The following is a 12,990-nucleotide window of genomic DNA, read 5'->3' as shown; positions in this document are numbered from 1 at the left end:
AAGGCAAAATAGAATATCTGGTCATCAATGATTATGGCTTCCATTTATTAATCCTTTATGATGTGCCAGGTAGTGTTTTAAGCACAGATGAACTCATTCAATGCCCCCAACAACCTCATAAGGCAACTACTATTATTACCTTCATATGAAAACACACAACCCCAAGGAACAGGAAGGTTAAAAAACATGTCCACTAAGAACTACCAATGTTAGAATTCAAACACAATCAGTCTGGTACTCTTATCCACTAATTCTCTAATAGATGACCAAGTTAAAAATGGGGATATTATGCCTTCTGCTTACACAACTGAATAAAAAAACTTTTTAGGAATTCCATCTCTATGTAACAAAATCAGATAGTCATAAAGAAGTCAAGTCTTCATTTTAAAGATAAGTAAACAAATAGTTTACTTTCCCAAAAAAATCCAGGCACTAAACCAGTACATTTCTTCTGATTTGTCCACTGCAATATTACTTTGTATCACAGAAGAGTTTTTTCAAGCTATATTTTTAAAGGAGGAAAATTTTTATTACTAATAAACAAAAATAGAATAAATACCCCATGAGGCACAACTATGCTATAATGAGATCTTTGTTAAAATGCCCATCAGCATATATGTAGCTAGATGAGTTATTCTTCAAAGTAGTCCCTTTAGATGGTGTGCACTTATTCCAGCAACACTGTCAACTATTCCCAGTATTCTTCCAATTCTTTTTTTGAAACTGCCTTTAGAGTTTTTAAAATATTAAAATATGTTTTTATTGATTTTAGAGAGGGAGGGAGAGAAAGAGGGAGAGAGAGAGGAAAAAAAACATATATGTGAGAAACATTATTTGGTTGCATCCCGTAGGCACCATGGTCAGGACCGAACTCGCAACCTGGTCATGTGCTCTGATGAGGAATCAAACCAGGAACCTTTCGGTGCACAGGACAATGTTCAATCAACTGAGACACACCACCAAGGGCTGCCTTTACAGTTTAAAGCCAAATAAAACATCTTCTTGTGAATTTTACCATATCTCAATTAATTTAAAACACAATGCTTACAACAACATGAATGCTCACTCTCTCTATTTAATAGGTGGGCCCCAAAATTATTTCAGCCTAGAGCCAAAAACCAAGGCCTCACTCAAAGACTTGACACCATTGAGGACATTTTTTAAAAAGTGCCATGATCTCTTAAGGCACTTCTAAAGAAGAGTTCAAAAAAATGGGCTGGATAATTTTGATTTGGAGCTTCCTGTTTCTTCTCTGCATGGGCTAGAAGTAAAAAGCAGAAAGTGAGATTTTTTAAAAAATGTTGCATAGGGTCTCTCAATTATTGAAAATGCTAAGCTTGATATATCTTAATTAGTCACAATTTACAAGAGCAGGTTGACCTTGAAGGTTCACAGAGATCAGCACCAGGACTAGAAGCCTGCCCAAGAGGCCACAGTAGTTAGAGGAGTGTCCAAAAGCAATCTCTAAAGACTGGCTTCATTAGAAGCCGTGGAGATTCAGAAAGAGAAAGACTTGCAGTGACCCAGAGTATGGACAATGTTTATCTTCCTGCTTGGGGCAGTTACCTATTATTCTAGCCATACATACAAGTGGCCACCCACCCCTGCTATAGAAGAAGCTGAAAGAAACGTGCGCGCACACACACACACACTTCTAAAACTTGGCACTGTTCACAGGGACACACACACACACACACACACACACACACACACACACACTTCTAGAACTTGGCACTGTTCACAGGGAGGAAGTTTTCATAGATGTAGAAGAAATAATCTAAAAGTCAGAAATAAAAAAGCAAGGAGATAAAGAGGAACCAAAACCAGTGTCAAAAGAATGGCAAAGAAAGGGAAGATGAAGAAATTCCAGTACTATTACTATAACTATGACACATATAAATCTAACACAGATAATTTCCATGGCTTTTGAAGGAGCATTATATGCTGCTTCACAGAAGAATAAAAAGAATTCCCACACAGGCCAGTGCTGCACAGTAGTTAGAGTGTCTGCCTGTGCACCTAAGGATCAAATGTTTGATTCCAGGTCAAGGGCACATACCTGGGTTACAGGTTGGATCCCGGGTGTGGGAGGCAACCAATCGATGTGTCTCTCTCATATCAATGTTTCTCTTTTTCTCTCCCTCCCCCTCCATCCCTCACCCCTCCCTCCCTTCCTCCCTCTCTCTCTTAAAATAAAAGCAAAGGAAAAAGTATTCTTGGGTGAGGATTGGAAAAAAAAGAATTCCCAAGGTATATTATCTTCCTGAAGATGGTATCTGAGACATACATAATTCTACAAACATAACTCAACATCTAATCATAATAAAAATAAACTCTCAGTAAACTAGGAATAGTCAAGGGAACCTATGTAAAACCTATAGCTAACATCATTCTTAATGGTGAAAGATGGAATACTTTCCCACTAAGTGTGGGAACAGTGCATTCAATATCTTTCAGAGATCTTAGCAAGTTTAATAAGGCAAGAAAAAGAAATAAAAGGCATAACATATTGGAAGGAAGAAGTAAAATTGTATTTGTAAATGACATGATCATGTATGTCAAAAAAATCCTAAAAATATTACAGAAAACTATTAGAACTACTAAAATTAGTAAGGTTGCATGATACCCAAGGTCAACATAAAAATTGTATTTGTATTGTTAGCAATAAACAAATGGGAATTAAAGTATAAAATGGGGTCTGTTTGCCACTATAGAGCTAAACATATGAGCTAAAACTGCAAAGTCCTAGAGCAGTGGTCAGCAAACTCATTAGTCAACAGAGCCAAATATCAACAGTACAATGATTGGAATTTCTTTTGAGAGCCAAATTTTTTAAACTTAAACTATATAGGTAGGTACATTGTTATTAATTTAATTAGGGTACTCCTAAGGCTTAGGAAGAGCCACACTCAAGGGGCCAAAGAGCCGCATGTGACTCGCGAGCCGCCGTTTGCCGACCATGGTCCTAGAGGGAGACATAGGAGAAAATCTTTGGGAACTTAAGTTAGGCAAAGATTTCTGAGAGCACAAAAAGCACAAACCATAGCAGGAAAAAATGATAAACTGGATTTTTTTAAAAGAATAGTTTATTGAATTTTAGAGAGGAAGAGAAACACCCATGTGAGAGAGCAACATCCATTGGCTGCCTCCTGCACGGCCCCCACTGGAGATCAAGCCTGCAACCTAGACATGTGTCCTGACCTGGAATTGAACCAGCAACCCTTTGGTACATGGGACGATGCCCAACAAACTGAGCCACATTAGCCAGGGCTAAACTGGATTTTTATCAAAATGAAAAACCTTTGCTCTTTCAATGGCACAGTTAAGAAAATGAAAGGATAAATCATAGTTTGAGAAGAAAGTACTTGCAAATCACATATCTGATAAAGGTCTGTATCCAAAATGTATGAAGACGTCTTATAACTTAATAATAAAACAATCCAATAAGAAACAGGCAAAATATTTAAGCACACACTTTACCAAAGATATATGAATGGCCAATAAGATATACATGAAGATACACTCATCATCGTTAGTCATAGGAATATGCACATTAAAACCACAATGTGCTACCATTACACACCCACTGAAATGGCTGCAATTTAACAAGACAGATAATAAAAAGTATCAGTGAGGACATGTCCCACACAGAACTCTCAGACTTTGCCAGTAGAAATGCAAAATGGCACTTTGGAAAATAGGTTGACAGTTTCTTGAAAAGTTAAATATACACTAAATATATGGCCCAGCAATGAAACATTTAAGTCCACATAAAAGACCTGTAAGCAAATGTTGATAGCACTCTATTCATAATGGCAAACACACACACACACACACAAACACACACACACACCACACACACACACACACACACAACAAACAAAAAACAAACAAACAAAAACAACCCAGAATCAACTCAAATGTTCATCGACATGGACAAATTATGTTACAGTATATTACAGCCACACTTCAGAATACTACTCAGCAATAGAGTCACCAACTGCTTATACATGAGACAATGTGGTGGATGAGTACAAAAAACATTCTGCTAAATAAAAAACAACCACAAGATACTATATAAATCTACCCTCAACACATCTCAAATAACTACTAGTATTCAGACCACATTCTTTGACCTTAATACAGTTAAATTAGAAATCAGTTTTAAAAATACCTAGAGCTCTAGCTGGTGTTGCTCAGTTGGTTAGAGTGCTGTCCCATGCACAGAAGGGTCTCGAGTTTGATTCCCAGTAAAGGTACATACCCAGGTTGTACCTTCGATCCCCAGTCAGGGCACAAAGGGGAGGCAACCAATCGATGTTTCTATCACATTGATGTCTCTCTATCTCTTTCCCTCCCTCCCTTTTTTCCTCTCCCTCTCCCCTCCTCTCTAGAATGAAAAACATATCCTCGGGTAAGGATTAAAAAATACTAATAATAAATAAAAATACCTAGAAAATGTATTTGTAAATTTAAAAATAGACTTCTAAGCAACTCACAGGTGAATGAAATAATCACAATGGAAATTAGAATATACATATACTATAATTAAATAATAAACATACTATGTTTTAAAATATCAAAACAGCAAAATAAATCCAGACAGAAGGAAGAAGAAAACAGAGATTTCCAGAATGTATTTTAAGTGAAAAAAGCAAGAAGCTGAGTAGTGTATGTAGTATGCTTTTTAGATGTAAGAAAAGGAGGGAATACAAGTGTGTATGTATGTGAGTGTGTACATGCTTACTCAAATTTTCAAAAGAAGAAACATAGAAGAATAAATTAAAAATTAATTATATAGTGTCTGGACAGTGTGGCTCAGTGATAGAGCATAAACCTATAAACCAGGAGGTCACAGTTCTATTTCCAGTCAGGGCACATGCTCAGGTTGCAGGCTCGATCCCCAGTTGGGGGCGTGCAGGAGGCAGCCAATCAATTATTCTCATCACTGATGTTTCTATCTCTCTTTTTCTCTCCCTTTCTCTCTGAAATCAATCAAAATATATATTTTTAAAAATCACAAAAAACTAATGATATTGATTGAGGAGGGTGGGGGTGGACAGCATGCTTGGCAGGAGACAGGTATGAAAGTAAAGCTCCCCAGAATATACCTTGATATAAATTTGACTTTAAAATCATATGAAGCTGTTACTCACTAAAAATTAATCAAAATAATGAGATTAAAATTATGCTCATTCATTTCTGCTTGCTGACAAACCTCATACTACATAACCACAACTGAAAAAAGCCCTTGGTAAGACTAATTAAGAAAAAAAGAGAGAAAGCATAAATAAATAATATTAATATTTAAGAATGAAAAAACAGACGTAACTACAGATATGGCAGATATTAACTGGTAGTTTAAAATCTTCCCATACCAAAACACTAGGCCCAGGTGGCTCTAGGGACATGTTCTTACCAAACACTCAATCCAATCTTATACAAACTTCTAGAGACCAGAAAAAGGGAATTCAGTACTCTCAACCCACTTTACAAGGTTAGCAAAATGATACTAAACTAGATAGAGACAGCACAGAAAAGGAAAATTAAAGCCAAATCTCACTCACAAAGACAGATATAAAAATCCTGAAGAAAATGCTACCAATTAAATACAGCAGTAAGAAACACATTGTGTTCACGTGAGCAATACAAATCTGACTAATGCAGCAAAGTTATATTAGAAAATCCCTTTTAATAACTCACACGTTAACAGGTTTAAATCGGGGAGGGAAATGTATCTCCATAAAGGCAGAAAAAGAGGGCTGATAAAACTCAACATCTATTTATGCAGAAAAAAGTGTGCACCAGAATTTTGCCTACACAAAACCTAAAGTAAATATAATACTTTCTGGTGAAATATGGAAAACATTGCACCCTCTCAAATACAGATCTTGGGCCCACCCCAAACCTACAGAATCAGACACTCCACCCTGGCTGACAGTGAACTTGTCATTTGGGCCACACCCTTAGATGATGCTGATGAGCTGGCTGCTCAAAGTCAAAGTGGGAGTCAAAGCAGCACAAGGGAAGGGTTCTCCAACAGTTGAAGACTCACTGACAACGAATCTGCATTTCAACCTGAAGTCCAAGTGATTAGCAGGGCAGTCAGGTTGGGGATATGAATGCTCCTATCATAGCTGCTCCACAGCAGCACACCAGAATCACCCAAGCACTTTAAAATGCAGATGTCTGATCTCCCCCATATCAAATAAATCTGAAGGTCTGTTGGGGGAGCCTGGTCAGCAGGTTGTTAAAGCTTTCTAGGTCAGTGGTTCGCAACCTGTGGGTCGAGACCCCTTTGGGGGTCGAACGACCCTTTCACAGGGGTTGCCTAAGGCCATCCTGCATATCAGATATTTACATTATGATTCATAACAGTAGCAACATTACAGTTATGAAGTAGCAACGAAAATAATTTTATGGTTGGGTCACAACATGAGGAACGGTATTTAAAGGGTCAGAAGGTTGAGAACCACTGCTCTAGGTGATGCTAAAGAATAGTCAGCATGGCAAACCACTAGGTTTTCCAGCCTGGCCCTCTCCAAAGAGCCCGAAAAGAAGGAATTCTTCAAGTTCTTTGAAGATGCCCCCAAGAAAGATACTTGCATTTCACATGTATATCAATGGTGACTTCTTAAACTGGCTTACCAAACTGAAATGGAGAAAAGAATTCTCTGGTACTTAGTGGAGATGCTGTGAGGAGTCAAATTAGATATATGTCATAGCACTGGGCAAAGGGCTTGGCCCAGATTACACCAAACACCAACACGAGGTTTCACAGAGGTGGCAGTGGCCTTGACAGCGAATCTGCTAACATTACCAGCACATTAAGGTCAAAATTATCTCTCACCCGGCCGGTGTGGCTCAGTGGTTGGATGTTGACCTATGAACCAGGAGGTCACGGTTCGAATCCCGATCAGGGCACATGCCTGGGTTGTCGGCTTGATCCCCAGTGTGGGGCATGCAGGAGGCAGCCAATCAATGATTCTCTCTCATCACTGATGTTTCTCTCTCTCCCTCTCCCTTCCTCTCTGAAATCAATAAAAATATTTTTTTAATGTATCTCTCCAAACTGTGCTGTCCAACACTGGAGCCACTAGGCCATGTAGCTCTGAAAACGTGAAATATGGCTAGTCCAAATTGAAGGGTGCAGTAAATGAAAAGTACATACCAGAATTCTACAACTTAGTACAGAATAAGGGGAAGACATCTCACTAATTATTATACTGATTACATGATGAAATGATATTTTGGATATAGTACTGGGTTAAATCAAAATCTATTATAAAAATTTATTTCATCTGTTTCTTTACTTTTTTAATGTGGCTACTAGGAAAACTGATTACATGTGGCATGAATTATCTTTCTAGTGGACAGTGCAGCCCATGGGTTACTGGGGAAGCCAGGATGTGAACTGCTACTTATCCCAGCTTCTCAAACTTTCATTTGCAAACAGATCACTTGGGTGGGGGTCTTATTAAAATGCAGATTCTAGTTGTGCAGGTCTGGCAGGGAGCTAAGATTCTACATGTCCCCTAAACTCCTGGGAGCTGAGGAGGAGCAGGGGCATCCAGGTACTATTTATCAACAAGGAAAAACTGTTTGGTGTCAAGAAGTGATGGGAACTTCTAGAAGAATGATCACACCAATTCAGAGTTGATAATAGCAAGTAAAGGAAATGGCCAGCAGGGTTACACTCAGCCTCAACTTTCAAAAATCAGTTATTATGTCTTGCAGGGAGGATTACAAAGAGGTGAGGGCCAACTCCAATTGCCTTCTACCTGTGAGGGTGGTAGGGATTGGAACTTGCTCTCAGATGGGAACCACTGATATGTACAAGGAACAATTTTGGACTAGGAAGTTTGAAATGGAATCTTGACTGGTGTTTCTTATATCCTACCTACCACATAACCAGTGTCAAGAGCAACACCCTTCTGGGGTCTCACTGAAACCAAGTGTAAGTCTTCCTTCTTATTATGACCCACAAATAGTACTGACATGTGATGGCCAGAGGTCATTGCTGTGCAGGGTTATTTCTTATTTCAGTAAAACAGCTCAGGTCAATTGCAACCCTCCTGGAATGAACCCTGAGAGCAGTCCCAGTTCTCTTCAGTCCTTATGTAAATCATCTTAGGGATATAAAGGAACTTAAAGTTCAGACAAGGACATTATAAGCACCACTACCTGAGGCTAAGAATTCCCTTCAGGGCCCACCTCTGCCTCCAGAGCTCCCACGAAGGGTAAAGCAGGACACCATGATCCGTTCCACTGCTAGAGGCTCTGGGAAACAAACTGTTTCCTTCTCACAAAAATCTCAAGGATGTGATAGCAACATATAACAATGACTACAAACTAAAGAAAGGGCATTGCTGTGTTGTCAAGGTCTGCAGGCAAGGGAATCCAAGCTGGAGGAGTTACAAACAAGTTGCTTTCTCTTTACTTTTAATTATTACCCTTTAACTTCCTTACCCCTGCACACCCCATACCAGCAAGCAAAACCCCCCAAAACGAACCTAACTGAAAACTGTTCATGACAATAGTCCAAAAATTCAGAAGCTGGGAAGAAAATGGTGGGAAAGCAATATGTGAGACCTCTCTCTCAGCACTGGACTTTCTTATTTGCTAATTGACCATGGAAAGAAAGGCTAAGCATGAGCTCTGCTGTTTCACATTGCAGTCAGGGATATAAGCCACAGACAACTGAATTTCTTGAAATGAACTCATCCAAACAATTCTAAACTTTGCCCCCCTTGCCCAGTTGAAGTCAAAGAATGTTTAGTAAATGTCTACTGCATGAAGAAGGCTACGTTAGGTTTAACCTGCCCAGAACAACGTCTCCAACCTCAGCCATCTTAATTACAAGTTTGGAAACGGAAAAAAGCTAATACTGAAATACAAAGGTGTTACATATTAAGACGAAGAGTTGAGGAACATGATACTAAACTAATGTAAGTACATGAAATTTTCAAGAGCTACTTAATGGAGTAATTTCAAGATACTGAGAAACAAATTCAAGTAACAAAAAAAGGAGTACTCAGCACCTGTCCTGTTTGAATAAGGCAGTGAGGACCTAGGGAGCGACTGGGTCATTGGATTTCTTCTTGTCCCAACACCAAGAGGCCATCAGCCAGTTTAGTATGGGTAGAGGAACTTGGCAGTGTCTCAAGCTGCATTGAGGATCTAAGGTAAGGTGCTGATTTGAAAAAGGAAAGACTTCCATTTTGAGACACTGCAGAAAAAGGTAGGTGCTATTCTGTGATGGAGAGATTGCCTTGCTATCTATCACCCTGTGATTGTTGGTTTTACAGTACTATGATTTTAGTAATAAAGAAAATGGAAACTTGGGAGGTGTACCAATGGCTTCAGATCCATTTGAGAAAGTCAAATAAAACACTTGCATATCTCAATGCTGACAGAAGAGGGAGAGTGAGGCAGAGGCCACACCTTTAGCTATGGGGGAGATGAGCTAAGAACAGGAAGGACGCTGCCCTCTAACACAAGTTCTCCCAATAATGATGGCTTATATAACACATGACTGCAATAACAATAATGCCACAGTGTCTTCAAAGAGTGCTGCTGCACATTTGACTCTCTGAATAGCTCTGGGAATTTGGTAGGGCAGGTTTTCTTAGATCTATCTTACAAATGGAAGAGACACCAGCAGTGAGGTAAATGACTTGTCCCGTGTCATAGAGTTAAGAGGTGCAACTGGGACTTGAACCTGTCTTATGGAGTTCAAACTCAAGAAGATTTCTACCACCTTACACGACACAAGGCTCTTTCCCACTACTTGTTCCTCAGGTAGAATCAGAATGAAGGCAGTAGTGCAGGATGCCAATTTTCTAAAGAAATGTTTGCCACATTCTTAAAAACAAAAAGATGAGATTGTCCTGGTGCTCTTGTGAAAAAATACATTGTAAACATTTAACATGAAAATCCATCCTCCAATTACATAATGGCAACTGGATCTCCAGTTGACTAACTCCAACTGGGTCTCCTGGTTCCTTCTCGCTTTCAAAGTAGAGGGATTTAAAGGATTCTCTTGTTCTATTCTTATTTGTAACAACAAACAAAATATGAACTCAAGTTATTTGAGTCTAAACAGTAAAGGGAACTTACACTGCAAGAACTCTGATCACTGCTGCCAACATCACATGAAACTAAATGCTCTATTCAATAATGAAATGAAGATAAATGTCTAGAAAATCAGGCTTACTAGATTTCCAAAAGTTTATTAAAACATGTCTGAAATCCTTTTTTTTTCTTTAAAAGAAAAGAATGGAGTTCCATGTAATTCAAGTCAAAAGAAAGGAGTTCCATGTAGTTCAACTTTTCTTGAGAGCCTATTCTAAATACTTAACATAGAGTATTACTCAGTCCTACCCAACTTCCCTTTGAGGAAGTTACAATTATTATTTTCATTTTACAGATAAGGAAACTGAGGTACAGAGGTAAGTAACTCCCCTAAATTCACACAGATAATACTAGAGCCTGGATTTAAATCCAGAGTCAATAGCTTATAGGCAAATGACAACCCCTGTCACCCCATCTGCCAGAAAGGAAAAATGAACTGAGAAACTAGAAAATAAAGAAAACAGAACTTCAAAGAGGTCAGAAGCAGGGATGGGGATTACTAAAGAATAATGAAAACAACCACTTATTCTTTTATACAATTAAAAAAAAACTTTAGAAATAACAAGAAACGCTAGCCTTTGAAATCCTTTGGCCACCAGTTCAAAATGTCGCCTAGTAAGCCTTGAAAAGGCTCTGCTTTTCTCATTTTGGAGCCTTCAATAAGAGCAAGAACCACATGTTCTTTTGGTGGTTTTTAAAGTAACTACATTTTGTTAATCCTCCTTTTATTTTGGAACAAAGATTACTAGAGTAGTTTATGTAACTTTTATCATTTTTCAGAACCTGTACAAATGAAAACATTTGTTTTGAAGCCACTGAACATATAGAACATGAGAGAACTGAAAAGGTATTAACTAAGCAGATGAACTTTTTTTTTTTTTTTTTTTGGTCAGATGAACTTTCAGAATAAGCTATCATTAATGCCAGTTTACTGGCATTCTTGTTCTTAAGAAGCTGAGTGCTTCTTCACTCTAGAGCTACAGGCATACCTTGTGTTGTACTTCACTTTATTGCACCTCACAGATGTGTTTTTAACAAATTGAAGGCAAAACCAAAACCCTCCACAAGCAAAAAGATGACCACTCGTTTTACTGTGATAGTCACTTTACTGTGGTGGTCTGGAACTGAACCTGCAATTTCTCCAAGGTATGCCTGTAATTTCAAAATGAATTTTTCTTTACAAACCACACAATATGAAGATTGACAAGAACCTACATTTCAGATAGTAGGTTCCCAGTACAAACCAGTGTGCAGGAAGAGAAATCAACAACTGACACTGACCTCAACATAGTCTTCTGTAGCGAGAGTGAGGTAACCACTGATACAGCAAGGGACTTGAAAACTACCTCTCTAGGTGTTTAAAACCACTTAATGTTTGCATGTAAGGGGGAAAATTCAATTAAAAATGAGGCTGTGGTGCATTTATCATCCAAAAGGGAATGTCTGGAGAAATGATGGATTCCACAGAATCTGAGTCAGACAGATTTACTTTTCAATTTATTTACTGTAATGGAGTAGTATGTCTGTTTCAAAATTTATGTACTGTAATTAGTTGATGTATTTACAGTAATTTATTTATTATAATTAGTCTAAAACTATCAACTCAAAGTAATGTCCAACTCACTCTCATTCATGCCAGCCTGTTGTCATCATAGAGTTCCAAAGCTCTATTTTTCTTCATATTGTTCATCTCCACTGGAAAATATAGCATTGTTTATTTTTTATTGTCTATTTTCCTACATAATAGTTCTGTAAGGCAGGGACTTCATCAGTGGTACTGTCTGCTGTCTTCCCAGTGTGTAGGACATTGTGAACAGACCACAGGCCTTCTGGGTTGAATGAATGAATGAAACAACTGACAACTTGATAAATGTGTTAGAACTTTAAGGTAAGGAGACCAATTATTTAATAACCACACTAGAATCTGAAGCCTCCAATGAATGTTCTCCACTTTCAAACATGTCAGGAGCTTGCTATACCCTGCCAGCACCAATGGTTTGAACCTAATCCATGGTGTGGAATCTCTCAAGGATAGATTTGGTTTGTGAAATAGCCAAAAGTCACTCAGAGTCAAATCTGGTAAATAAGTTAATTGTGCCCAAAATATATGTTGGATGAAAACAACATGTGTCTATAAATTAACAAGTTTGTCTTATTTGGCTGGTAATCTGGTTTAGAAGGAAATTCAAAACAGTTTGAGCTACAACAAAATCGCTGGCTCAGTCTCAAACTCTAAGGTGGATAGTTTACAAGGAACAAAAACTGAGCCATGATTAAAAAAAAAAAAAAGTACCCAGGCTAGCCAGCCGCCAAGATATCCCCCAGAGACCTGACTTATATTAGCTTTGCCATTAAGTTGTCTGGCAGCCTGTGTCACATTAGTTATCCTCTCTGAGCTTCAGTTTCCCCATCCAGGAAATAAATGAACTATACGAACTTCAAGGTCCCAGTCAATTCTAAAATGCCATCATTCTATTGTGAAGGTTTAGTATTTCTGTTTTAAAACCAGTTACAATACACTTCACCTCATCCTTCGTATGCGTATAAAAGGCGTATAGTATATTTTTGCAGCAGATCATTTCATCTTTGCTTAGGCAAAAACTAAAATTAGTTTTCACTTCCTGAGTGCAGCAAAAGACAGTTAAGGGAGGTAACCCGGCAAACAGCGCTTGCTGGTGCCTGTGCATACTTCCGACTGCGTATCAGGGAACTAACCTTTCCCTTTCAGATCTTCCTTTAACTGTGGCAAAAACAGACAAACCTCCCATTTGTGACAGAAACAAACACTGGCAAAGAGCGCAGAACCAGGACTCACGGCAAATGACCAGCTGTGGCCGCTCCACAGAACCCACGGGG

At 38.5% G+C, this 12,990-nt stretch overlaps 1 protein-coding gene across 2 annotated transcripts in view; it reads right to left on the bottom strand.

The window, feature by feature from the left end:
• The window catches only part of MTM1 (myotubularin 1), a 100,968-nt gene extending 89,189 nt beyond the window's left edge, over window positions 1-11,779 (bottom strand). For both annotated transcript variants that reach the window (XM_005881945.2, XM_005881946.2), the window contains exon 1: window positions 11,759-11,779. In XM_005881945.2, the coding sequence (XP_005882007.2) occupies window positions 11,759-11,764 (6 nt within the window). In that variant the 5' untranslated portion in view covers window positions 11,765-11,779. The remainder of the gene's footprint in view (window positions 1-11,758) is intronic.
• Window positions 11,780-12,990: the final 1,211 nt, after the last annotated feature.

The sequence above is a fragment of the Myotis brandtii genome, unplaced genomic scaffold (genome assembly GCF_000412655.1).
Source record: "Myotis brandtii unplaced genomic scaffold, ASM41265v1 scaffold695, whole genome shotgun sequence".
NCBI classification, from domain to species: Eukaryota; Metazoa; Chordata; class Mammalia; order Chiroptera; family Vespertilionidae; genus Myotis; species Myotis brandtii.
Note: the sequence above shows the minus strand (reverse complement) of the source record. Positions and strands in the feature narration are given on the sequence as shown.